At 48.4% G+C, this 26,023-nt stretch overlaps 1 protein-coding gene across 1 annotated transcript; it reads right to left on the minus strand.

Annotated features, from left to right (window-relative positions):
* Positions 1 to 1,585: 1,585 nt before the first annotated feature.
* LOC145361534 (extracellular serine/threonine protein kinase FAM20C-like) lies at positions 1,586 to 19,188 on the minus strand. The gene is made up of 10 exons (XM_080217356.1): positions 18,677 to 19,188; positions 12,576 to 12,748; positions 11,171 to 11,249; positions 10,637 to 10,729; positions 6,737 to 6,852; positions 6,221 to 6,401; positions 5,699 to 5,808; positions 4,889 to 4,970; positions 3,846 to 3,905; positions 1,586 to 1,826 (listed from the first exon to the last, which is right to left on the minus strand). The coding sequence occupies exons 1-10, from the start codon at positions 19,186 to 19,188 to the stop codon at positions 1,586 to 1,588; spliced, it is 1,647 nt and encodes a 548-aa protein (XP_080073482.1).
* Between the last annotated feature and the right edge of the window lie 6,835 nt (positions 19,189 to 26,023).

The following is a 26,023-nucleotide window of genomic DNA, read 5'->3' on the forward strand; positions in this document are numbered from 1 at the left end:
CACTCCCTCAGCACTGACCCTCTGACAGTGTAGGCTGTAAAGGGAGATGCATGTGTGCACAGTGGAAGGGATGGGGAAGTAGGATCCATCCATCCTATCCAGTGTGGTACAGACAGAGTCTCTTAGACCATTTGAAGGAAATGAACAATATTTCCAGCAGCAAAAGAGTTTATTTCAACTTTCTAAATGATGTTTCTCCCACTGACCTTGTGGGCTGCTCTGTATTCACATCACGGTGTCCACCTCAGGGACTCTGTGTGTGTGTGTGTGTGTGTGTGTGTGTGTGTGTGTGGGCACAAGGTTCAGAGACAGGGGAGTGGCGGGGTGTGTGGGGAGCAGAGGTTGTGGGATTTGTAGTGGGGAATATGAGGGGTGGATAATTTACTGGAGGGGAGGTCTGTGCAGGGGGCAGGGGGAAGCAGTGTGCTGTGCAGGACAGGCATGGGTTGCTAAATTTGCTAACGATACAAAGATAGGTAGGAAAGTAAATTGTGAAGTGGACATAAGGAGGATACAAAGGGACGCAGTGAGTGGGAAAAGATCTGGCAAATGAATGTGGGCAAATGTGAAATTGTCCATTTTGGCAGGAAGAATAAAAGAGCTTTTATCTAAACGGTGGGAGCTTGTGGAGCTCTGAGCTGCAGAGAGATCTGGGTGTCCGAGTACATGAATCACAAAAGGCTGGCACGCAAGTACAGCAAGTAATTAGGAAAGCTAATAGAATGTTATTGTTTACTGCGAGAGGAATTGGTTACAGGAGGAGAGAGGTTACAGGCCATCGCTGAGATTACATCTGGATATTGCATGCGTTGCTGGTCTCCCTATTTAAGGAAAGGTGTAAATGCATTAGGAACAGTTCAGAGAAGATTTACTAGACTAATACTAGGAATGGATGGGCTGTCCTATGAGGAAAGGTTGAAGGGGTTAGGGTTGCAGCTGCTGGAAGAATAAAGGGTGGCTTAACAGAGATCTTTAAGATCCTGAGGGGTATTGACAGGGTGGGTGTGGGGGAATGTGTCCCCTTAGGGGAGGATCTAGATCAAGGGGGTCAGTGTTTAAAAATAAAGGGTCGCCCATTTAAGGCAGAGAAGAGAAGCTGTTTTTTCTCAGAGGGTGATGAGTTTCTGGAATTCTCTTCCTCAAAAGGCAGTGGGAGCAGAGTCTTTGAATATTTTTAAGGCAAACTGAGACAGATTCTTGATTAACAAAGAGGCGAAAGGTTATCGGAGGTGGGTGAGAATGTGGGATTGAGGCTACAATCAGACCTGCCATGATTTAATAGAATGGGGCAGCAGGCTGGAGGGGTTGAATGGCCTCTTTCTGCTCCTAAATTCATATGTTTGTTTGTTAAGAGTGGAACGTGATGTTCCATAGGGATCAGTGCTGGGACAATTAATGATTTGGACTCTGGAACACAATCTCTATATTTACGAATGACACCACGTTGGAGACAAATGGTCGACACTGAGGAGATCGAGACTAATCTGTATGTTCATAGATCCCGTGTGCGTCAGAGTCCAGAATCATCCGTACAATGTCAGTCCCCCCTCCCCCGTGACTTCTCCCCCAGGGGCGCCCCATTCTGTTAGTCCCTGGCAGGCCAACCTCCCAGATCATTCTGTAGCACCTTGTGTTCACCGTGGCGACGGATACAATCTTTGGTGGTTTCCAGGATGGTGAGCAGTCTGCGGTTAAGGGCAATGAGGTGAGGCTCACTCAGGATGGGGGAGAGTCTGTCACTCTGCAATGATTCCCTCATTACGTCACTGAGTCTGTAGCTCTCGGAGGCCAACAGCTGAAGGCGGAGGAAGGTCCCTCTCCGCATCCTGTACAACAACAACAACAAACGCCACGTTTCAGTGTGGCATCAGCACAAGATAAAAATGCCCAAAACGGTTGGACAACAAGCTCTGTCTCAGACTTTCGCACTGGATTTTAGGCTGTGGGATAGGTAAAAGGCACAGTCCCTCTGGAGTCACAGAACATGGACTGGGAGGTCGAGCGGCAGTGACCGAGGGAGGTCGAGGGGCAGTGACCGAGGGAGGTCGAGGGGCAGTGACAGAGGGAGGTCGAGGGGCAGTGACAGAGGGAGGTCGAGGGGCAGTGACAGAGGGAGGTCGAGGGGCAGTGACAGAGGGAGGTCGAGGGGCAGTGACAGAGGGAGGTCGAGGGGCAGTGACAGAGGGAGGTCGAGGGGCAGTGACAGAGGGAGGTCGAGGGGCAGTGACAGAGGGAGGTCGAGGGGCAGTGACCGGGAGTGACCATTCACAAGCAAGAGATTAAGAAAAAATGAAATGAGGGTGAAAATGGCGGCTGACTCTGAAGAGAGGAATTTGTTAAGTTGGAGCCTGATTATGGAGGGAGATAATCGATGGGCTGAAGGGCCTCTCTGTCTCTTTGGAGAGCCTGATGCAGGAACTGTAGAGCTGGGAGTGATAGGACAGGCTTATTCTGTGTTAGTTCTGGTATCTTATCAATGATGTGCAGAGCTCTTGGCGAGTCATCCTCCCTGGACCTGCTGTAACTTGAGTTGCCAACTCAGATTAAATGTATTCCTGGAGGTTCCATCACATGATCCCCCCGCCCCCACCCCCAGCCATTGGTTGGCGAACACGTCATCCATGTGACACACGGCCTTCCTACACCAATCGGAAAGCATAAAGTCTCGTTACCCAATTGGGTGACGCTTGGCTGTCAGCCAATCAGACTTTACTTCCCCATTTTTAATATTTTTCTGCTTCAAAGAAAAAGACTAAAATAACATTTTTTTTTCACATCCGCATGATTTTTCTCCATAGTTGTAGAGAACAGATGAATCTTCGAGTCCTGAAGATTCCAGGCCAATCCTGGAGGGTTGGCAACCCCAGTTGTTACTGACAGATGTACAGGTTCAAGGGCAGTGTTGGGAGTTTTCAGATGATCCAAGTTGAGTGGGAGGGTGAACTGTGACCAGGATGCAGAGATCCTTCAGAATGATCTGGACAGGTTGGGTGAGTGGATAAATCAATGTCAGATGCGGTATAATTTGGATAAATGTGAGGTTATTCACTTTGGAAGCAAAAACAAGGTGGCAGATTACACCTGAATGGTGTAAATTAGGAGAGGGGAGTGTGCAGAGGGACCTGGGTGTCCTTGTGCACCAGTCACTGAAGGTAAGCGTGCAGGTGCAGCAGGCAGTAAAGAAGGCAAATGGTATGTTGGCCTTCATTGCGAGAGGTTTCGAGTACAGGAGCAGGGATGTGTTGTTATAATTATACAGGGCCTTGGTGAGGCCACACCTAGAATATTGTGTGCAGTTTTGGTCTCCTTTTCTGAGGAAGGATGTTCTTGCTCTTGAGGGAGAGCAGCGAAGGTTTACCAGGCTGATTCCAGGGATGGTGGGACTGATATATGAGGAGAGATTGACTAGGTTAGGATTGCTTTTGCTGGAGTTCAGGCATACAAGGAGGCATCCCATAGGGACTTATAAAATTCCAACAGGACTAGACAGGGCAGATGCAGGGAGAATATTCCCGAAGGTGGGGGAGACCAGAACCAGCGGTCACAGTCTGAGGATTCAGGGTAGACCAATTAGGACAGAAGTGAGGAGACATTTCTTCATCCAAACAATGGTGAGCCTGTGGAATTAATTATCACAGGAAGTAGTTGATGCCAAAACATTGAATGTATTCAAGAGGCGGCTGGATATAGCACTTGGGGGGAATGGGATCAAAGGTTAAGGGGAGAAAGCAGGATTAGGCTATCGAGTTGGGTGATCAGCCATGATTGTAATGAATAGTAGAGCAGGCTCAAAGGGCCAAATGGCCTCCTCCTGCTCCTTTCTTTAATGTTTCTGTGTTTCTTACCTGCAGCATTGCTGAAGAGGAACCAGGATTGAGGGCTCATCCTGAGAGTGTCTCCCAAACCTTGAAAGCAAGGCAAGAAGCCGGTTGAACACTGGCAGCTTCACACTTACATCCCCCAGCACAGCTTCCAAATGATAGCAATACAAACACAAAGTCAGCAACTCATTCCACCAAACCCCAGCTGAACAGTCACTTAGAAGAACTTTCAAAGTGCAAGGGCATTGGAGGAATGGGCAGGAGTCCTGTCCCTTTATGAACCAATCCCGTGTTTTTAATCAAATCCCGCCTTTTTTGGTGCCTCTCGTCTTTTTATTACCCAATCCCATGGTGGCACAGGATTGTGCCTCACAGCGCCAGGGACCTGGGCTCGATTCCCAGCTTGGATCACTGTCTGTCTGGAGTTTGCATGTTCCCCCCATGTCTGCGTGGGTTTCCTCCATGTGCTCCGGTTTCCTCCCTTTCACTAGGCTGACTCCGGAGATGAGGGGGTTGGACTATGACGAGAGGCTGAATAGACTGGGTTTGTACTCGTTGGAGTTTAGAAGGATGGGGGGGGGATCTTATAGAGACGTATAAGATAATGAAGGGGATGGATAGGGTAGAGTAGAGAGATTCTTCCCACTCAGAAAGGACAGCAGGACTAGGGGGCACAGCCTCAAGATAAGGGCGGGGGGGCGCAGTTTAGAACGGAGTTGAGGAGGAACTTCTTCACTCAAAGGGTGGTGAATCTCTGGAATTCTCTGCCATTGATGTGGTGGAGGCTACCTCACTAAATATATTTAAGACACGGGTAGACAGGTTTTTGGTAGGCAAGGGAATTAAGGGTTATGGGGAGAAAGCGGGAAAGTGGAACTGAGCCACTTCAGATCAGCCATGATCTTATTGAATGGCGGGGCAGGCTCGAAGGGCTAGATGGCCTACTCCTGCTCCTATTTCTTATGTTCTTACATCTGAAAGACGTGCTGGTTAGGTGCATTGGTCATGCTAAATTCTCTCTCGGTGTACCCGAACAGGTGCCTGAGTGTGTTTGCTCGTTCACTCACCCTCGTCCATTGTCTAAATGAAGGATAAAACTGTCGTTCTCAAATTTCTGGAAGGTTTCGTAATGATGTCGGTCCATGTTCCCTGCAGGAAGGACACGGAGAACGGGAGGCTAGTTAGTCCTGTTAGTGAACTGAGGGCCTGGTGGAGAGACAACTTATTCACCGCCTGAGGAGCTTTACAATAGACGTGGAGGGTGGTGGTGGCAGTGGAGGAGGGGGGCACAGGGGAGCCAGATGCAGAGGAGTAGGGCAAAGGATGTGCAGGGGATTGGGGGGGTACATGGATGGAGTCTCAGCAGCTTTTGAAGGGCAGCAACCAGCCTCTGAGGCTTTTATCCCAATCCACAAAGGAGATGGACACCCTGGGTGAATGGGGTGGAGAGCCTGTCAGGGAGATGGGCACTGGGGGAGGGGGGGGGGGGGGGGTGGTTTGGGGAAGGGGTGTGGTTCCTGGCTCAGGGATGTTTTGTTGTGGGGAGGGGGTCACTGGCTGATGGATACTGGGGGAGTTGCTGGATGTGGGTAGAGTGGGGTGGCACAGAGCAGGGGTGGGGCAGAGTAGTGGCAAGGTGGGGCGAGGCAGAGAGGGGGCGGGGCAGGGAGTCTGGCTTAATCCAAACTGCTGCCTGGAATAGGGATGGGGGTTGGCACTGAGGGAACAGAATGTGGATCAGGGCTGAAAAAAAATGGCAACCTCAAAGTCACCTCCACCCACCCACACATACACACACACACACACACACATCCACACCCACCCTGACACACCCCCCCATCCACCCACATGCATCCCCTGCGCGGATATGCCCCCACCCATCAGGAAGTCCATCACGGTCATGTCAATGACATCCAGCAGGCGGCTCCCGTATTTGTACGGAGGACTTTTCTTAATGTATTCGCAGTAATCGGGGTCCAACTCCCACCTGAAAGAGAGAGAGGGTGAGAGGTGAGGAGACAGAGGCTTGGCTGAGGGAGCAAGGAAAGTGACCGGGACACAGAGGAGGGGTAGTGGAGGCAGAGGTGGAGTAGGGCAGGATGAAGGGACGGCAGTGTGGAGGGGGAGACTCAATGTGCTTAGGTGCTTGTGTTCTGGGGCACGGGGAGCGTCAGCGTTCTGGGGCACGGGGAGCGTCAGCGTTCTGGGGCACGGGGAGTGTCAGCGTTCTGGGGCACGGGGAGCGTCAGCGTTCTGGGGCACGGGGAGCGTCAGCGTTCTGGGGCACGGGGAGCGACAGCGTTCTGGGGCACGGGGAGCGTCAGCGTTCTGGGGCACGGGGAGCGTCAGCGTTCTGGGGCACGGGGAGATATTTGGGGTACGGGGTGGGTTGCACTCACTTGGCTTTTTTGGTTTTGTGGTATGAGCGTCTCCAGGGGTTTCTCCAGGACAATCGCATGGCCAGTTTGACACTGGGGAGGTAGGCCGCCATTGATCCCTCCATTAAATTTGGTTTCCCACAAAGAGGGTGCTCCATGTCACAGTAATAGGAGCAGTCGCCATAGAAACAAACATTCTTTGCTGTCAGAGAAAGATAACTATTCATGTCCGTATCCCCAAGTAGCAGGTCTGTGACCCCAAACCCCCCGCCATCAACCCTCCCAGTGTCTCTGCCCTTCTCCCAGTGTCTCACACCTTCATCAATCCCCTATCTGGTTCCCTCCTCACATCTGCATCCTTGCCCTTCTTCCCCATTCCTCACTCACCATATATCCCTGTTCCTTTCTATCTCCTGTTGTCATTCTCTCTCCCTCTCTTTCTCTCTCTCCCTCCCACTCCCACTTCCTCTCCCCCGCTCCCTTCCTCTCCACCACCACCACCCCCCCTGCCCCATTTCTCTCTCTCTACCTGGTTACCTGGTGAGATGAAGAATGTCCTCTCTAAGTGTGCATCAGTTGTCTGCTCTTGAATCTCCGTCACCAAGTCAACCAGACGACCTGACACTGGGGGGATCCGGCGGAAACCTAAAATTCTTCAAAACACCAACACCAGGGATGAACGCACAGCGACCCACTGCCCACCCTGTACCCCAATATCCAATGTCCACCCACTATCTCAGTACCCACTGCTCATCCTTGTACCCCAATACCTACTGCCCACCCAATACCCCAATACCCACTGCTCATCCAGTACCCCAATACCCACTGCCCACCCAGTACCCCAATACCCACTGCCCACCCAATACCCCAAAACCCACTGCTCATCCAGAACCCCAATACCCACTGCCCACCCAGTACCCCAATACCCACTGCCCACCCAGTACCCCAATACCCACTGCTCATCCAGTACCCCAATACCCACTGCCCACCCAGTACCCCAATACCTACTGCCCACCCAATACCCCAATACCCACTGCTCATCCAGTACCCCAATACCTACTGTCCACCCAATACCCCAATACCCACTGCTCATCCAGTACCCCAATACCCACTGCTCACCCAGTACCCCAATACCCACTGCCCACCCAGTACCCCAATACCCACTGCCCACCCAGTACCCCAATACCCACTGCCCACTGCTTACCCAGTACCCCAATACCCACTGCTCACCCAGTACCCACTGCCCACCCAGTACCCTAATACCCACTGCCCACCCAGTACCCCAATACCCACTGCCCACCCAGTACCCCAATACCCACTGCTCATCCAGTACCCCAATACCCACTGCCCACCCAGTACCCCAATACCTACTGCCCACCCAGTACCCCAATGCCCACTGCCCACCCAGTACCCCAATGCCCACTGCCCACCCAGTACCCCAATACCCACTGCCCACCCAGTACCCCAATACCCACTGCCCACCCAGTACCCCAATACCCACTGCCCACCCAGTACCCCAATACCCACTGCCCACCCAGTACCCCAATACCCACTGCCCACCCAATACCCACTGCTCATCCAGTACCCCAATACCCACTGCCCACCCAGTACCGACTGCCCACCCTGTAACCCAACACCCACTGCCCCTGTACCCCAATACCCACTGCCCAGCCCAGAACTGATCACAATGCCCCAGCCAAGAGTGAAAGGTTTGACTGTTTATTCTGAATGCCTGTGTTTATGAAGATTGGCTTTTTCTAACCAGCATTCTAAAGCTGTCCAGTCTCCTCAGCGCTTTGTGCTAATACCCCCGGCCCATTCAGTTCTTGAACTCCGTTAGAATTGTCTTCTTTACATCTTATATTGTATTCTTTATTTTAGATTTAAATTTTAGCAAATCAGACCACCTGGCTTACAACCAAAAACTGAAGCGGAAGTATCTGTCAAAGAGAGTCGTGCAATGTTGGTCTGAGGAATCGGATGTTCCCCTACGGGGCTGCTTGGAGTCAGTGGACTGGTCATTATTTAAAAACTGTGAGCAGCCTGAACGAGTACACCACTACAGTAACTGACTTCATTAGTAAGTGTGTAGAAGACTGTGTGCCAAAGAAGCAAATCCGTGTGTTTTCCAACTGGAAACCGTGGATGAACAGGGATGTCTACTGCTTGCTAACGTCTAGGTCTGAGGCGTTCAAGTCAGGCGACACTGACCTATACAAGAAAGCCAGATATGGTCTAAGGAGATCCATCGAAGATGCTAAAAGACAACACAGGACCAAGCCAGAGTCCCAGGCTAGCCACACAGACTATGGCAAGGTCTGTAAGACATAACAACAGGCTGGAAGATGAAGGCGTGTAAAATCGCCAGCTCCACCACACCCCTCCCTGATGAGCTCAATGCACTCTATGTCCATTTTGAGCAAGAGGTCAGTGAGACCATGCCCTCCACCCTGGAAGCCCTGGATGAACCTGTAACTGGGGTCACCATTGCAGGTGTTAGAGCAGCTTTCTCAACCCACGGAAAGCGACTGGCCCGGATGGGGTACCCGGATGAGCAGTCAGATCCTGCACGGACCAGCTGGCGGGGATATTCACACACATCTTCAACCTCTCATTACAACAATCTGAGGTCCCTATCTGCTTCAAGAAAACAACCATCGTCCCAGAACCAAAGAAAAGTCAGGCAGTGTGCCTTAATGACTATCGGCTGGTGGCTCTGATATCCATCATTATGAAGTGCTTCAAAAGGTTAGTCATGGCACGAATCAATTCCAGCCTCCCGGACTACCTGGATCCACTACAGTTTGCCTATCACCGCAAAAGGTCCATAGCAGACACTATCTCTCTGGCCCTGCATTCAATCCTGGAGCACCTAGATAACAAGGACACCTCTGTCAGACTCCTACTTATTGACTACAGCTCAGCTTTCAACACCATTATTCCCACAAAACTCATCTCCAAACTCCGTGGCCAGCGTAATTAAAGACCCCATGCGCCCCAGACATTCTCTCTTCCACCTTCTTCCTTTGGGAAAAAGATACAAAAGTCTGAGATCACGTACCAACTGATTCAAGAACAGCTTCTTCCCTGCTGCTGTCAGACTTTTGAATGGACCTACCTCGCACTAAGTTGATCTTTCTCTACACCCAAGCTATGACTGTAACACTACATTCTGCACTCCCTCCTTTCCTTCTCTATGAATGGTATGCTTTGTCTGTATAGCACGCAAGAAGCAATACTTTTCGCTGTATGTTAAGACGTGACAATAATAAATCAAGATTGTCCCTCCGCATTATTCACTTCACTTTTCTCTCTTGAATTTCATCTGCCAACAAGTCTGTCTACTTCTCCACCCGCAGTCTCTAAACTATTTTCCCCAGCGTTTACTACTTCTGAGTATCATTAATCCGCAAACTTTTAAATTATGTCCTGTGTATCCAAATCCAGGTCATTAACATAGAATCAAAAAAGAACAATGTCCCTAATATCAAGGAGGTAGCCAGAGACTCCCATCCAGACTGAGAAACAACCCGGTCTATATCAACGGGGACAAAGTAGAAAGGGTCGAGAGCTTGAAGTTTCTAGCTGCCCAGATCACCAACAACCTGTCCTGGTCTGCCCCGTGCCAACATTCCATTAAGAAAGCCCACCAACGCCTCTACTTTCTCAGAAGGTTAAGGAAATTTGGCATGTTTGCTATGACTTCTCACCAACTTTTACAGGCGCACCATAGAAACCATTCTTTCTGGTTGTATCACAGCTTGGTATGGGCTCCTGCTCTGCCCAAAACTGCAGGAAACTACAAAAGGTCGTGAATAAAGCTCAATCCATCACGCAAACCAGACTCCCATTCATTCACTCTGTCTCCACTTCCTGCTGCCTCAGAAAAGCAGCCAGTGTAATTAAGGACCCCATGCACCCTAGACATTCTCTCTTCCACCTTCTTCCTTCAGGAAAAGGATAGAAACGTCTGAGGTCAAGTACCAACCGACTCAAAAAACAGCTTCTTCTCTGCTGCCATCAGACTTTTGAATGGACCTACCTCGCATTAGTATACCCTAGCTATGACTGTAACACTACTTTCTGTACTCTCTCCTTTCCTCCTCTGTGAACAGTATGCTTTGTCTGTTTAGCGCACAAGGAACAATACTTTTCACCGTATATTAATACATCTGACAATAATAATTCAAATCAATCAACCAACTGTTAACCTCTGCACTCCTGGTTTCTCCCATGGCCCAAATTTCTGGCCTGCTCCACAGCTTGACCCCTGCCACGGCCCCCGACCCCTGCCACAGCCTGTGATCTTCCGGTCAGTCCTAGACTACCTGACCACCCCCCAGCCCCAGAAGTTCAATGCATGTGAGTGATCTAGATTCTCAGAAAGACTTTGATTAGATCTCCCCCGTGCTCTCTCTCCGCTTGGTGAACACTCACTGATCCAAGTGGAAAGCAGCAATCTCCGCATTGTGACGTTCAAAATCAGAGAAGTAAAAAAGGTCAACAGGAGTTTCTTCATCTCGAGTCTGTCTGAAAGAATCAAAGAGAATTAACTTACAAAAAGCAGGCAGGAAAATCCAGAGATACTAACCCTGACAGCCAGATAGAGAGAGAAAGAGAGAGAGAGAGAGAGGGAGGGAGGGAGGATGGCACAGAGGGTGGTACTGGACAGAGTGTGTTGGTTCAATTCAGTCTGGTAATGCTGTCTCCAGGCTGACAGCTCCATGTTGGGAAGCAGGAGTCTGACACTTGCACAGCCCAGCTCAATTATTCTGTATTGTCAAGCAGAGAGATGTCCTGGTCATTTGGATGTGTCTGCACTCAGTTACACCCTGGTCTGAGTGGTGGGAGAGGGATGGCTGTGTCCTGCCAGAGTCCATCACTAACCCTAACTCTACCTCCCCCCCCAGTCACAAGGCATCAGCCACTTTCCACGTTTAGTACAATGGGCCTGTTCTCGGTGTGACTTACTTCATGGGTTTGAACAAGGCCTTCCCGTAGTCCTGTAACGTCATTGTCAACTTCAACTGCGTCCCACCACGTTTCTGAACTGAGAAAACAAAATTCAAAAGTTACTGTCCGGTTAACGCAAATCCTCTACTTTTAACCGCTGCCCCCTCACCAAGTGGCTGGACTGTATCAGCCCACCCTCCCCCGCCCTGCCACTCTCTGCCTCACCATCCTCCCCCACCCCGCCACCCTCAGCCCCACCATCCTCCCCCCCCACCATCTTCCCTGAGCTGCCACCCTCTGCCCCACCACCTTCCCCCACCCCACCACCTTCCCTCACCCCGCCACTCTCTGTCCCACCATCCTCTGCCCCGCCACCCTCTGCCCCACACTCTCCACCACCCTCCCCCACATTCCCCCCACCTTCTCCCTCCCCACCCCCACCCAGCAAACAACTAACAGGCTGTATGCTTTACTGGATCCACTGTTAGTGCAGGATGCCTATTGAGAGTGAGAGCCTGGGCCTTTAGATCTTTACTCTCACCCCACACATTCAGCATGGACAATCCACCTCTTTAGACTGTGAGGGGAAGCCAGAGCACCTGGAGGAAACCCACGCAGACTTGGGGAGAACATGCAGACTCCACACAGACAGTGGCCCAAGGTCCCTGGTGCAGAAAGACAGCAGTGCTAACTGAGATTAAATAGACTGGGCCTGTACTTGTTAGAGTTTAGAAGGCTGAGGGGGAATCTTATTGAGACATATAAGATAATGAAGGTGCTAGATAGGGTAGAGGTAGAGAGATTCTTCCCGCTTAGAAAGGAAAACAGAAGTAGAGGGCACAGTCTCAAAATAAAGGGGGGGGGGGGGCACTTTAGAACGGAGTTGAGGAGGAACTTCTTCACTCAAAGGGTGGTGAATCTCTGGAATTCTCTACCCATTGAAGTGGTGGAGGCTACCTCGTTGAATATATTTAAGTCACAGGTAGATAGATTTCTGATAGACAAGTGAATTAAGGGTTATGGGGAGAAAGCGGGAAAGTGGAACTGATCCACTTGAGATCAGCCATGATCTTATTGAATGGCGGGGCAGGCTCGAAGGGCTAGATGGCCTACTCCTGCTCCTATTTCTTATGTTCTTAGGTTCTAACCACCGTGTCACCCATCTGCTGCTTCATGAGGCTGTCCTGAGGCACAATGGTAGCGCCACACAACACAGGAAGGTATGCTCAATGTAAAGACAGACTGACTGTGCAGTGATCATTCCTACCAATACCGTCATGGACAGATGCATCTGCGTCTGCTGAGGACAAGATAATATTGAATGACAGAACAGGTTAGATGGGCCGAATGTTCCTATTTCTTACGTCCTTCTGTCACTGTGAAACCCAATCCCAAGAAGGCAGAAATAGAAAAACTTTCTTACTGACGCCGACAATTTTATTGGTGCTGAGTTCCTGCAGCAAGGACCCAATGGTGCTGCTGTTGCGGGAGTACAACTCATAGCGATTTATTCCCAGGAAGAATTTCATCCAGCTTGGGTAACTGTCCACGGGAGAATCAGCAACCGGCAGAACGTATTCATGCCCATGACTGACCCTGGGAATGTGGAGAGAGAAAGAAAGAAAGTACACTCCAACCATTGCAGAGCACCATCCAGGCAGTATTATTGCAGAACTCCAGAAACTTCACACTAGGTTATATCAGAGTGTACAACAAACACATATTTATTAATGAAATAAGGCTTCTGAGCTGCTTTACAGGAATACTATCCAACAAGATATGACACTGGGACACACACAAAGATGTATTAATCATAGAATCCTACAGAGCAGAAGGAGGCCATTTGGCCCATCAAATGGGACCACAATCCCATTCAGGCCCTATCCTCATAACCCCATGTGTTTACCCTGGCTAGTCCCCCCTGATACGAAGGGGCAATTTAGCATGGCCAATCAACCTAACCCACACATCTTTGGACTGGTATTGGATCAGATGACCAAAAGTTGGGTCAAAGCGATAAGTCCTAAGGTGAAGGCAAAATACTGCGGATGCTGGAATCTGAAACAAAAACAGAATCTCAGCTGGAAAATCTCAGCGGGTTGGACAGTCTCTGTGGAGAGAGAATAGAGCCAACGTTTTGAGTCTGGATGACCCTTTGTCAAAGTTTTAAGGTGCTTCTTTGAGGAGACAAGCAAGGTAGAGAAATGGAGAGGTGTAGGGGGGGAATTCCAGAGCTTGAGGCACAGGCAGCTGAAGGCAATGGACACCGATGGAGCGATTTAAGTCAGCGGTACTCAGAAGCAAGAATTAGAGGAGTGCAGAGATCTCAGAGGGTTGTAGCTCTGCAGAAAATTCCAGAAAGGCAAAGGTCACAGAGGGATTTTAAAATAACAATGAGAATTTTTAAATCAAGAGATTCTTTAGCCAGGAGTTGTCAGTCACTAAGTGCAGAAGCGGCTGGGGAACAGGGACTCACTGCCAGTTAAGACATGAGGGTGGCAGAGTTTTGGATGGTTTCAAGTTTACAGAGGGGCAGAATGAGGGAGACCAGCCAAGGGGTGTGTTAGGGGACAGTCCATCTGGAGGTAATATCTGTAACAAAAGAGGGTTTCAGCAACACATGGGCTGAATCCAGAGCAAAGTTGGACAATGTTAGGGGTGAGAATGGACAGACCTAGTGACGGCGTGACCAAGTGGTCAGAAATTCATCTGACCACATGATTCAGCTATGACACTGGGGCTGCAAACAGGTTTAACTTGAGAGGGATGGAATCTGTATCCAGACTCCAGACTGGAATGGGCGCTGTTCTGCTGATCCAGTACTGAATGTCTGATATGCAGGTGCAGCAACAGTGCAGGGTTCAAGAGAGGCAGCGCCGAGATAGACCAGGGTGTTATCAGTGTACATTTGAAAACTAACACTGCTCTCCAACAACGTCACCTAGGGGCAGATATAGACGGAGAACAGCAGAGAGCCAACAAGAGATCCAAGGGGAGACACCGGGGGGGGGGGAAACACCACAATCCCACCCAGGCCCTATCCCTGTAACCCCACACATTTGTCCTGCTCATCCCCTCACACTAAGGGGCAATTTAGCATGGCCAATCAACCTAACCCACATATCTTTGGAGTGTGGGAGGAAACTGGAGCACCTATGTCTCCCACACAGACACAGGGAGAATGTGCAAACTCCACATGGTCACCTAAGGCCGGAACTGAACCTGGGTCCCTGGTGCTATGAGGCAGCAGTGCTAACCACTGTGCCACCACGCAGCTGAATAACCTCAGCTGGTATGGGAATTGAACCCATACTTTTGGGACCGTCCCATGCCAACACTATAGTTAAGAAGGCCCATCAATGCCTCTACTTTCTCAGAAGACTAAGGAAATTTGGCATGTCAGTTGTGACTCTCACCAACTTTTACAGATGCACCATGGAAAGCATTCTTTGTGGTTGTATCACAGCTTGGTATGGCTCCTGCTGTGCCCAAGACCTCAAGAAACTACAAAAGGTCGTGAATGTAGCCCAATTCATCACGCAAACCAGTCTCCCATCCATTGACTCTGTCTACACTTTTGCTGCTGCCTCGGCAGAACAACCAGTATAATTAAGGACCCCACGCACCCCAGACATTCTCTCTTCCACCTTCTTCCTTCGAGAGGAAGATACTAAAGTCTGAGGTCACGTACCAACCGACTTAAGAACAGCTCCTTCCCTGCTGCTGTCAGACTTTTGAATGGACTTACCTTGCATCAAGTTGATCTTTCTCTACAGACTAGCTACGACTGAAACACTACATTCTGCACTCCTTTCCTTCTCTACAAACAGTACATTTTGTCTGTATAGTGCACAAGAAACAATACTTTTCACTGTATGATAATACATGTGACAATAATAAATCAGATCAAATTTACCAATTTGTAGCCCACCACTATCTCAGTTACCAAATGGCCTCCTGCTACTTTTATTTTATATGCTCCAGCCTTGTATATCACCCTTTTATGTGGCATTTTATTGAATGCTTTTTAAATCCAAGAATACCATATCTCCAATGTTCCCTTTATCTAGCAGGCTGGTCACGTTCTCACAAAACTCTCGTCGAACACAATTTCCATTTTACAAAGCCAAGTTGATTTAACCTTTTATTACAATGATTTTCTGTTAAGGTTTCCTTCATAATTGGTTCCAACATTTACCCTATGGCTGATGTCAGACTAATTAGCCTGCCGGTCCCTGGTTTCTTTCCCTTCTCTTTCTTTTTCTAATCCACAGGGAATCCAGGGAATTCTGTGAAATTATGATCAGTGGATCCACTATCTCTGCAGTTGGCTCTTTTAGAAGCCTGGGATGTTGGCCACCAGGTCACAGGCATTTGTCAGCTTGTAACCCTCCAGGGTCGATAATATCAGCAGTGAAAAGGTTTTTGTAGGAACTGAAGTTCCTCACACATTATCCATCTCCTGGCTACCTTCCATTTCCGGTAATAATTTATGTCCCTCACTATAAATGTGGACACCAAATATTTCTTCAACATCGAGTGTCATTTTCATGATAACTTCTCCTTTCTCTGCCTAAGGAACCAATATTTACTTTGGCTACTTTCCTCCTTTTAGTATACTTTTAAATGGTTTTACACTCTGGTTTTACATTTTGGGCTAATTTACTCCCATGTTCTTTTTCTCAATTTTTATTCAAACTTTAGTCATTCTTTGTTGGTCTTTGAAACACCCCCAATCCTCAGCCTTACTACTACCCTTTGCAACTGTATACGCTTTTAAAAAAATCCAATACAACGCTTAACATCCCTTGTAAGCCACAGATGGATCCAAGCTTTGGTGTTTCAATGGAGAACTGTGCATACACTGTGTTATATTAGTGTACCATGCAGACACGGAGATATATTAGAGTATCATGTACATGCTGTATTATGTTAGTGTACCGTGCACATGCTGTATTATATTAGTGTACCGTGCACATGCTGTGTTATATTAGTGTACTGTGCACACACTGTTATATTAGAGTACCATGCATACAGTGTATTAGTGTACCGTGCACGCACTGTGCTGTATTGGAGTACCGTGCACGCACTGTGCTGTATTGGAGTACCGTGCACGCACTGTGCTGTATTGGAGTACCGTGCACGCACTGTGCTGTATTGGAGTACCGTGCACGCACTGTGCTGTATTGGAGTACCGTGCACGCACTGTGCTGTATTGGAGTACCGTGCACGCACTGTGCTGTATTGGAGTACCGTGCACGCACTGTGCTGTATTGGAGTACCGTGCACGCACTGTGCTGTATTGGAGTACCGTGCACGCACTGTGCTGTATTGGAGTACCGTGCACGCACTGTGCTGTATTGGAGTACCGTGCACGCACTGTGCTGTATTGGAGTACCGTGCACGCACTGTGCTGTATTGGAGTACCGTGCACGCACTGTGCTGTATTGGAGTACCGTGCACGCACTGTGCTGTATTGGAGTACCGTGCACGCACTGTGCTGTATTGGAGTACCGTGCACGCACTGTGCTGTATTGGAGTACCGTGCACGCACTGTGCTGTATTGGAGTACCGTGCACGCACTGTGCTGTATTGGAGTACCGTGCACGCACTGTGCTGTATTGGAGTACCGTGCACGCACTGTGCTGTATTGGAGTACCGTGCACGCACTGTGCTGTATTGGAGTACCGTGCACGCACTGTGCTGTATTGGAGTACCGTGCACGCACTGTGCTGTATTGGAGTACCGTGCACGCACTGTGCTGTATTGGAGTACCGTGCACACACTTGTGTTGTATTGGAGTACCGTGCACATAATGTGTTATGTTACATTGTGTTAATGTACCATGCACACACTGAATTACATTAGCGTACTCTGCAAGCATGGTTATATTAGTGTATTGTGCACACACTGTGTTATATTACTGTACTGTGCACACACTATGTTATATTAGTGTACCATGCATACACTGTGTCAGTGCACCACACATGCACAGAATTATATTAGTGTACCGTGTGCACACTATGCTACATTAGTGTACCATGCACACACTGTGTTATATTAATGCACCGTGCGCACACAGGATTATATTAATGTACCGTGCGCACACAGGATTATATTAGTGTACCGTGCGCACACAGGATTATATTAGTGTACCGTGCGCACACAGGATTATATTAGTGTACCGTGCGCACACAGGATTATATTAGTGTACCGTGCGCACACAGGATTATATTAGTGTACCGTGCGCACACAGGATTATATTAGTGTACCGTGCGCACACAGGATTATATTAGTGTACCGTGCGCACACAGGATTATATTAGTGTACCGTGCGCACACAGGATTATATTAGTGTACCGTGCGCACACAGGATTATATTAGTGTACCGTGCGCACACAGGATTATATTAGTGTACCGTGCGCACACAGGATTATATTAGTGTACCGTGCGCACACAGGGTTATATTAGTGTACTGTGTACACACAAGGTTATATTAGTGTACCATGCACATTCTTAATTATATGAGTATAGTGTAGACTTTGTTTTACACTAAAGTTACATTAATCCTGGTTGATACCAGTGCATTTCCCTGCCTCTATGTCATTTCAGAGACAGATTCTTACAGCACAAAAATAGGTCTTTCAGCCCGTGTCTGCACTGGCCATCAAGCACCTATCCATTCTAATCCCATTTTCAAGCACTTGCTCTGTAGCTTTGTATAACTAGGGCATTTCAAGTATTCATCTAAATGTTTCTTCAATGTTGTGAGGGCTCCCACCTCTCCCATCCTTTCAGGTAGTGAGTTCCACATTCCCACCACCCTCTGGGTGAAATAGCTTTTCCTCAAATCCCCTCTAAATCCCCTGCCCCTGACCTTAAATCTGTACCCCCGGTCATTGACCATTCTACTAAGGGGAAAAGAATCTTCATATCTGCCCCATCTATGTCCCTCATTATTTTGTACACTTCGGTCAGTTCCCCCTCAGCCTTCTCTGCTCTAAGGAAAACAACTCCAGCCTAACCAGCCTCTCTTCATAGCTGAGACACTCTAGCCCAGGCAGCATCCTGGAGAATCTCGTCTGCACCCTCTCCAGTGCAATCACATCCCTCATATAGTGTGGAGACTAGAACTGTACATAGTAGTCCAGCCGTGGCCTAACCAGTGTTTTATACAGCTCCATCATAACCTCCCTGCTCTTATATTCCACGCCTTGGCTGATAAAGGCAAGTATCCCATATGCATTCTTAACCACCTTATCTACGTGTCCTGCTGCCTTCAGGGATTTTTGCTCTTGCACCCCAAGGTCCCTCTGGTCTTCCATGTATCCTAGTGTTGTACCGTTCATTGTGTATTCCCTTGCCTCCTTAGTCCTCTTAGAATGCATCGACTCACACTATTGCCGGAGTTCTACCACTCCGCCCACCACGGGATTGGAGTGAGACCGTAAAATCCCGCCCTATTTCTGTGTTGTATCGACCATCCCTACCCCACCACCGATGAACGGAGCTGTGCCGGACTCACCAACCATCACTGTTGCTGCTTTTGGGGCTGAACTTTTCGGCTGAGTCGGCAGAGAAGAGTTGGTCATCAGGTGTGAGGGCTGGAAGTGGTATATTGTAGAGAGGATGTTGAAACAGTGCAGCCAGCTTGGAAACGTTCAGCTTGTAGAGCTCCCTCTGAGACTGACTCTCCGGCCTTAAGTCCGGCTGAGAATGTGGCTTCTGATGGAAGGATTGGCTCTTGTCGTTCGAATCTGCCTGGGATTGAGATGTTCGGCTCGAAGACCTGGTGCTGGCGTAATTCTGAAGTTCTCTGTTCGTATTGGATGTCTTTCCCCTCATCCTCGGTCGGTTTGGGGGGACGTTAACCCTCCAGCCTCCAGCCTGTGTGCGACGGCCACACCTTTCCTGCCTGCTTACTTCCTGCACTGGCATCAGAGCTATCAAGATGTGCAGCACCAAGCTGAATAGAATTAAAATCAAGAGCATCAGTCTGGATTTCCAGAACATCAGCTTTGGAATTCTTCGATACATCGCGGCTAAATTCTGAAAAGTTTGCAATTGGGAATTTGGAAAATACGATGTCAAGAAGAGGTTTGCCTCCACCCCTGTGCCCAATGCTATGTCCAGACCCCAGAAACTGTTCCCCTACTGGCAGCTAGACTGGATAACTGCTAGTTTTGCTCACAGCAGCTCTGGAACTATGACTGTTCTTGCTTATCAGACTGCAAACAGAGCTCAGTCAATGTACAAAGGTGATTTGGAATCAGCCATGGAGGCTGTACATCTGGCCTGGTGCCCTAAGTCTGCAGCTAAGGGCAGAACTAATGACAGGACAACTGTTTCACAGAAACCCCCAGAATCTGGATATTGCTAAGATGGAAAGGCTCAGGATCACACAATATCACAGGAGGAGGACATTCATCGGTGCCAAGATTGGACCAGTTACTTCAAAACCTGCCCTTTCCCCGGATCCATTCGTATTACCCAGTACCTACAGCGGAGAAACAGATCGTCCAGCCCAACATGTTCACACTAGTCCCTCTTCCCACCATGCAACATTCATCCCCATCCTTCTGTCCCTTTCCTTAACAAACAATGGTCCAATTCATTCTCCCATTATGTTCCAGTCACTGCCTTAATAATGTTAATCATGTTAAATGCACAATACTCAGGGACCAGACCTATGAAGCACTCTTGACATTGTCCACATCAAACACTCACTCCCAGGACAGGAACAACATGGGGTTAGACACAGTATAAAGCTCCCTCTACACTGCCCCCCATCAAACACTCCCAGGACAGATACAGCATGGGATTAGATATAGGGTAAATCTCTCTCTATACTATCTCCATCAAACACTCCCAGGACAGGTACAGTGCAGGGCTAGACACAGAGTAAAGCTCCCTCTACACTGGCCCCATCAAACACTCCCAGGACAAGTACAGCATGGGGTTAAATACGGAGTAAAGCTGCCTCTACACTGTTCCCATTAAACACTGTAAGAAGTCTCATAGCACCAGGTTAAAGTCCAACCAGTTTATTTGATAGTAAACCCACAAGCTTTCAGAAACACTGTTCCTTCATCAGGTTCCTTCGAAGGAACAGCGTTTCCAAAAGCTTGTGGGTTTACTATCAAATAAACTAGTTAGACTTTAACCTGGTGTTGTGAGACTTCTTACTGTGTTTACCCGAGTCCAACGCCAGCATCTCCACATCATGACTCCCATTAAACACTCCCAAGACAAGTACAGCATGGGGTTAGATACAGAGTAAAGCTGCCTCTACACTGTTGCTATTAAACACTCCCAGGACAGCTATGGCACAGGTTAAACACAGCACCCGGGCATAACTTCCCCCCACGCTCCCCCCTCCCTATACCCCCTCTTCCCAGAGGATGTAATTACTGTGAATCCCTTGCAGGTTCCCTTCACCACATCCCTGTTTTGTCAAAGATATTGTAAACCCCACCAACCTTTCATAGCAGGAGCACCATTACGCCATTGGTTGGTGAATCCCATTACATCATTGGTTAGTGTGGGGGTCAGGGTGGGTGTTGGGGGCAATTGTAATGGAAACCCCCAAAGGCTAAAAAACAGTTTGGGGACTCCCTGTTGGATTCTCTGCCCACGGTGCCATTCCTGCCTGCCAAAAATAGGGGCGGAAACCCCCTAGCCCCCAGATTTAAACAGTTTCAGTTGTTCAACTTTTAGGCAGCGTATTCCAGTCACTAATTCTAAGTTATAAAATGTTCCATTTCTCATATGCTATCTGTGTTTAAAGTTTGTTTATTATTGTCACAAGCAAGCTTGCATTAACACTGCAATGAAGTTACTGTGAAAATCCCCCAGTCGCCACACTTTGGCGCCGGTTCCTCTGGTGCCTGTTCGGGTACACTGAGGGAGAATTTAGCACGGCCAATGCATCTAACCGGCACGTCTTTTGGACTGTGGGAGAAACTGAAGCACCCAGAGGAAACCCACACAGACATGGGGAGAACGTGCAAACTCTGCACAGACAGTGACCTGAACTGGGAATCAAACCCAGGTCCCTGGTGCTGTGAGGCAGCAGTGTTAACCCCCGTCACATGATGTAACATTAGCCAAAATATACACTTGCTCAATACAGTTCCACAGTAAATGAGTGGAAGCGTCAAGTCCAGCTGAATAACAAAGCTGTCTGAATGTTCATCAAGAGGATCAGTGCAGCTATTCAGTTCAACATGCAGAAATCCACTTTTTGTTTGGACCCCAGGTGCTGACAATATTGAGTCAAATTATAAGGGGGAAAAGTCCAATGATCCAAGAGTAACATTAGAACCCAGACACGAGCGTGAACCAGTCACAAACAAATCCAGCTTGGCACCAGTTTGTTTCTGTGCAAACACAGCTCCTCGGATGGAGAGAGGTGACCAACACTCACTGGGTCAGCATGACCAGCTCTCTGGTTGATGTGGTCACTTGGTCAAAGTGTGGTGAGAAACGTCACTGAGATATACTGAGCAAACAAGTAGGCAAAAAATATAAGGCCAGTGTGACACTCATTTGATCCATCTGTGTGGTCTTGTGTATCCCCCTCCCCAAGCATGGGTTTGTACAGAAATACAGTAAGGTCACAAAATGGAAGCAGGCCATTTGGCGCGTCATTCTGTTCCCTGTTTACTTCACGCACATATGAACAAACAGTCCAAAATCACATTCTCTCATTGAAAAGACGGAGGCTGAGGGGAGACCTGACAGAGGGCAACAAAATTATGAGAGGCATGGACAGGGTAGATAGCCAGAGGCTTTTTCCCAGGGTGAAAGTGTCACTTACAAAGGGACACAGGTTCAAGGTGAGAGGGGGAAGTTTAAGGGAGATCCGCAGGGGGGAGTTTTTCACACAGGAAGGTGGGTGTCTGGAATGCGCTGCTGGAGGACGTGGTGGAAGCAGGCACGTTAGCAACATTTAAGAGGTATCTGGATGGGTACATGGATAGGGAGGGAATAGAGGGATGTGGAACGAGGAAGGACAGAAGGTTTTTTTTTCAGTTTAATTAGGGCATCACGATTGGTGCAGGCTTGGAGAGCTGAAGGGCCTGTTCCTGTACTGTATGTTTTTTTGTTCTCAACCAACATTGCTCTTGGTCTCCCTTCTCTTTTCCCTACCTTGACTATTCTCTTCCAGTTTGTAGCTGGTTTCTGGTAATGTTTCAGTTGCAGACCTTCCTGTAAAATAAATAGAGTCGCAGAATGGGATTTTCCAGCCTCGCTCGCCCCAAAACCAGAAAATCCCACCCGAGGTCCACACACCTTTCCATGGTCCGCCCCTTGCCCGCTACGATTCCCGTGGCAGGGGAAAGGGTAAATTCGCCCCATAGTGTTTAACAGCACAGAAAGTGGCCCTCTGGCCCATTGTGTCTGCGCTGACCATCAAGCACCTATCCATCCTAATCCCATTTCCCAGCACTTGCTCCGTAGCCTTGTATGCTGTGGCATTTCACGTGCTCATCTAAATACTTAAGTGTTTTGAGGGTTCTTGTCTCTACCATCCTCTCAGACAGTGAGTTCCAGATTCCCACCACCCTCTGGGTGAAAAAGTTCTTCTTCAAATTCCCTCTAAATCCCCAGCCCCTTACCTTAAATCTATATCCCCTGGTTATTGACCCCTCTACTAAGGGGAAAAGTTCCTTCCTATCTACCCTATCCACGTCCCTCATAGTTTTCTGCACCTCAATCAGGTACCTCCCTCAGCCTCCCCCACATACAGATCTTTGCCCATTGGTGCCATACACTGAACTACACTCATGGAATCATAGAATCCCTACAGTAAAGGAAGACATTCAAGCCCATCAAGCCTGCAGCAACACAATCTACTCAGACTCTATTCCCATTACCCCATATATTTACCCCACTAGTCCCCCTGACACTAAGGGGCAATTTAGCATGGCCAATCTACCTAACCCGCATGTCTTTGGACTGTGGAAGGAAATCAGAGCACCTGGTGAAATTCCACGTAGACATGGGGAGAACGTGCAAACTCCACACAATCACCCAGCTCTGAGGTAAACCCTAACCCAGCCTAACCAGCCTCTCTTCATAGCTGAAACGCTCCAGCAATCACATTCTTCCTACAGTGTGGAGTCCCAAATTGCACTCAGTACTCTAGCTGTGGTCTAATGAGTATTTAACATGGCTTTATAATGCTTCCAGTTACCAGCCTATTCCACACATGACAACAGACACATTTTAATGTGTACATTCTTCTCCAAATGCCACTCCTTATTCTATTTTTTTGTCCAAACTATCTTTGTTTATTTCAGTCTTTTCCTCACTTATATCTACTCCATACCTCTCTTCTTCCCTACTTACTCAATTTGCCCCTACATTAACATGCCTTGTGGAAAAGTCCCTACCTGTCCCAGAACTAGGGCCAGTGCTCAAAGTGGATCTCCCTTCTTGACACAGGAACGATCTTACCGCAGGTTCACGCCAAACTCCTGCTGTAGTGAGATCGGAGAATTTGGCACCCAGCCAAGTCTCCCTTCACTGTGGCGGGATGGGAAAACCCCACTGGTGTGAACAGTGGTAAGATTCCGGCCTTTGTTTCCTCCAATCCCTTTTGTCCTTCCCTATTTTAGCGTGTGGCTGGGAATGGATAATAGGAATTCTGCCAAGTGAAATTCGGCTCTCTAATTTGCTTCCAATTCCCTGAGCACACAGCACAGAAAAACTCTTGACGCCTGTGTGGGTTGTAGTAACTCACAGGAACAACTCGACGGAACTGGACAGAAAGTAAACTGGAAACTGATAGAGCAGTTCTCACTAACATCCCTCAATCCTCTTTAAACCCTGTATTAATCTGCTATTGTCACTAACACTGACTAATCCCATAGAACTCTGCACTAATAGTCTCATGAATAAGGCTACTCAATTCAATCCCAGCACAGTATATTCCTTTTTATATTCATTCATGGGATGTAGGAGGTGTTGCTGGTAAGGTTGGTATTCATTAACCATCTTTAATTGTCTTTGACTATTTGAACACAAGGCGGCCATTTGGCCCCTCGGTTCTGCTCCATCATTCAATCATGGCTGTTCTGATCATTCCTTCCCCACGCCACTCCCTACCGACCTTTGACTTCCTTGTAGATGAAAACTATCTACCTCAACCTTGAATGCATTCAATGCTTCAGCCTCTACTGCTCTGGGGGGGGAGGAGGAGGAGGAGGGGGTACTTTCTTCTTCATCTCCATCCGGTGGCACAGCAGCTAGCACTGCTGCTACCTCGCCACGCCAGGGACCCAGGTTCCATTCCAGCCTTTGGTGACTGTCTGTGTGGAGTTTGCACATTCTCCCCCGTGTCTGCTTGGGTTTCCACCGGGTGCTCCGGTTTCCTCCCACACGCCAAAAGCACGCAAGTTAGGTTGACTGCCAATGCTAAATTACCTCTTAATACCCAAAAATAAACAGGTTAAGGGGATTACCGGGGTAAATATGTGGGGTTGTGGGGTAAACCTGGGCAAGAGTTGGTGCAGAATTGATGGACCGAATGGCCTCCTTCTGCACTGTAGAGATTTGATGAGGCTATGATTCTAAATGGGAGACTGTAGTGATTGTGTTGTTTGTCTCTTTAACTCAGCACAGCAGAAGAGGGTCGCCTGGTTTGAGGGACCAAGAGTGAGTGATCACCCCAGAGGATAGGGTTCTCTCCTTTGCAGAATATATCTGGAAGCCATATAGTAAGCACTGCTCCATAGCAACCTAGGGCTGCAAACCCCTGTACCAAGTCTCTCTTCATCAATAAATGCCTATCCTTTCCTAACAAAGCCTGAAGTCTCCTGACAACGCCAAAAGTGTGCCATTACATAACCCCTTTCTTTGAAATAGTGTTTCCGAGTTGTAGATTCATCCAGGGATGGGAATATCCTCTCAGCATCTACCCTGAAGCCCCCTCAGAATCTTACATATTTCAATTAGATCATCTCTCATTTTTCTAAACTCCAATGAATATAGGCCCAACCTGCTCAACCTTTCCTCATAAAACAACATCCCCAGAAATCAGCCTCATGAATTTTGTCCCAACTGTGTCCAAAGCAAATATGTTCCTCCCTACATAAGGAGATTAGAACTATTGCATAGTGCTTCAGATGCCGTCTCACCCGTGCCCTGTTGGAGCCAGGCTTCCCTATTTCATATTGCGTCACCCTTACAATAAAGGGCAGCATCCCTGTTGCTTTCCTGATGACTTGCCATACCTGCATGTTGACGTTTTTGTGATTCATGTAGCGGGATGCCCAGATCCCTCTATACTGCAGCATTCTGCAGTCTCTCTCCATTTAAGCAATGTCCTGCTTTTCTATTCTTCCTGCCAAACTTCTGCCCACTCACTGAACCTCTCTACATTCTATTTCAGACTCTTGTCTTCTCCTTACGCCTTGCTCTCATACCATTGTGTCAGCAAATTTGTCTACGATACACTTGGTCCCTTCGTCCAAGTCATGTACGTAAATTGTGAATAGTTGAAGCCCCAGCGCTGATCCCTGGGGAAGTTATGGATTGCCAACTGGAAAATGACCCATTTATCTCAACTCTTGTTTCCTGTTAACCAATCCTCTATCCATTCTGCACCACATGGACTTCAGCAGCTCAAGAAGGCAGCTCACCACCACCTTCTCAAGGGCAATTAGGGATGGGCAATAAATGCTGGATCTAGACAATGAGGCCCACATCCCAGGAACAAACAAATTAATAAACCACACCATGCTGGACTCGCAGTGAGGGTTACAGAAATGCCCTCCTGACTATTGAATTTCCGATAACCATAGTGGCTGGAATGTTACGGCATTCACACCGCCAGAGCTTTCCCTTCCCGCTGCAGTGAACAGAG

Source organism: Carcharhinus amblyrhynchos, chromosome 35 (assembly GCF_965287045.1).
Source record: "Carcharhinus amblyrhynchos chromosome 35, sCarAmb.v2.hapA, whole genome shotgun sequence".
NCBI classification, from domain to species: Eukaryota; Metazoa; Chordata; class Chondrichthyes; order Carcharhiniformes; family Carcharhinidae; genus Carcharhinus; species Carcharhinus amblyrhynchos.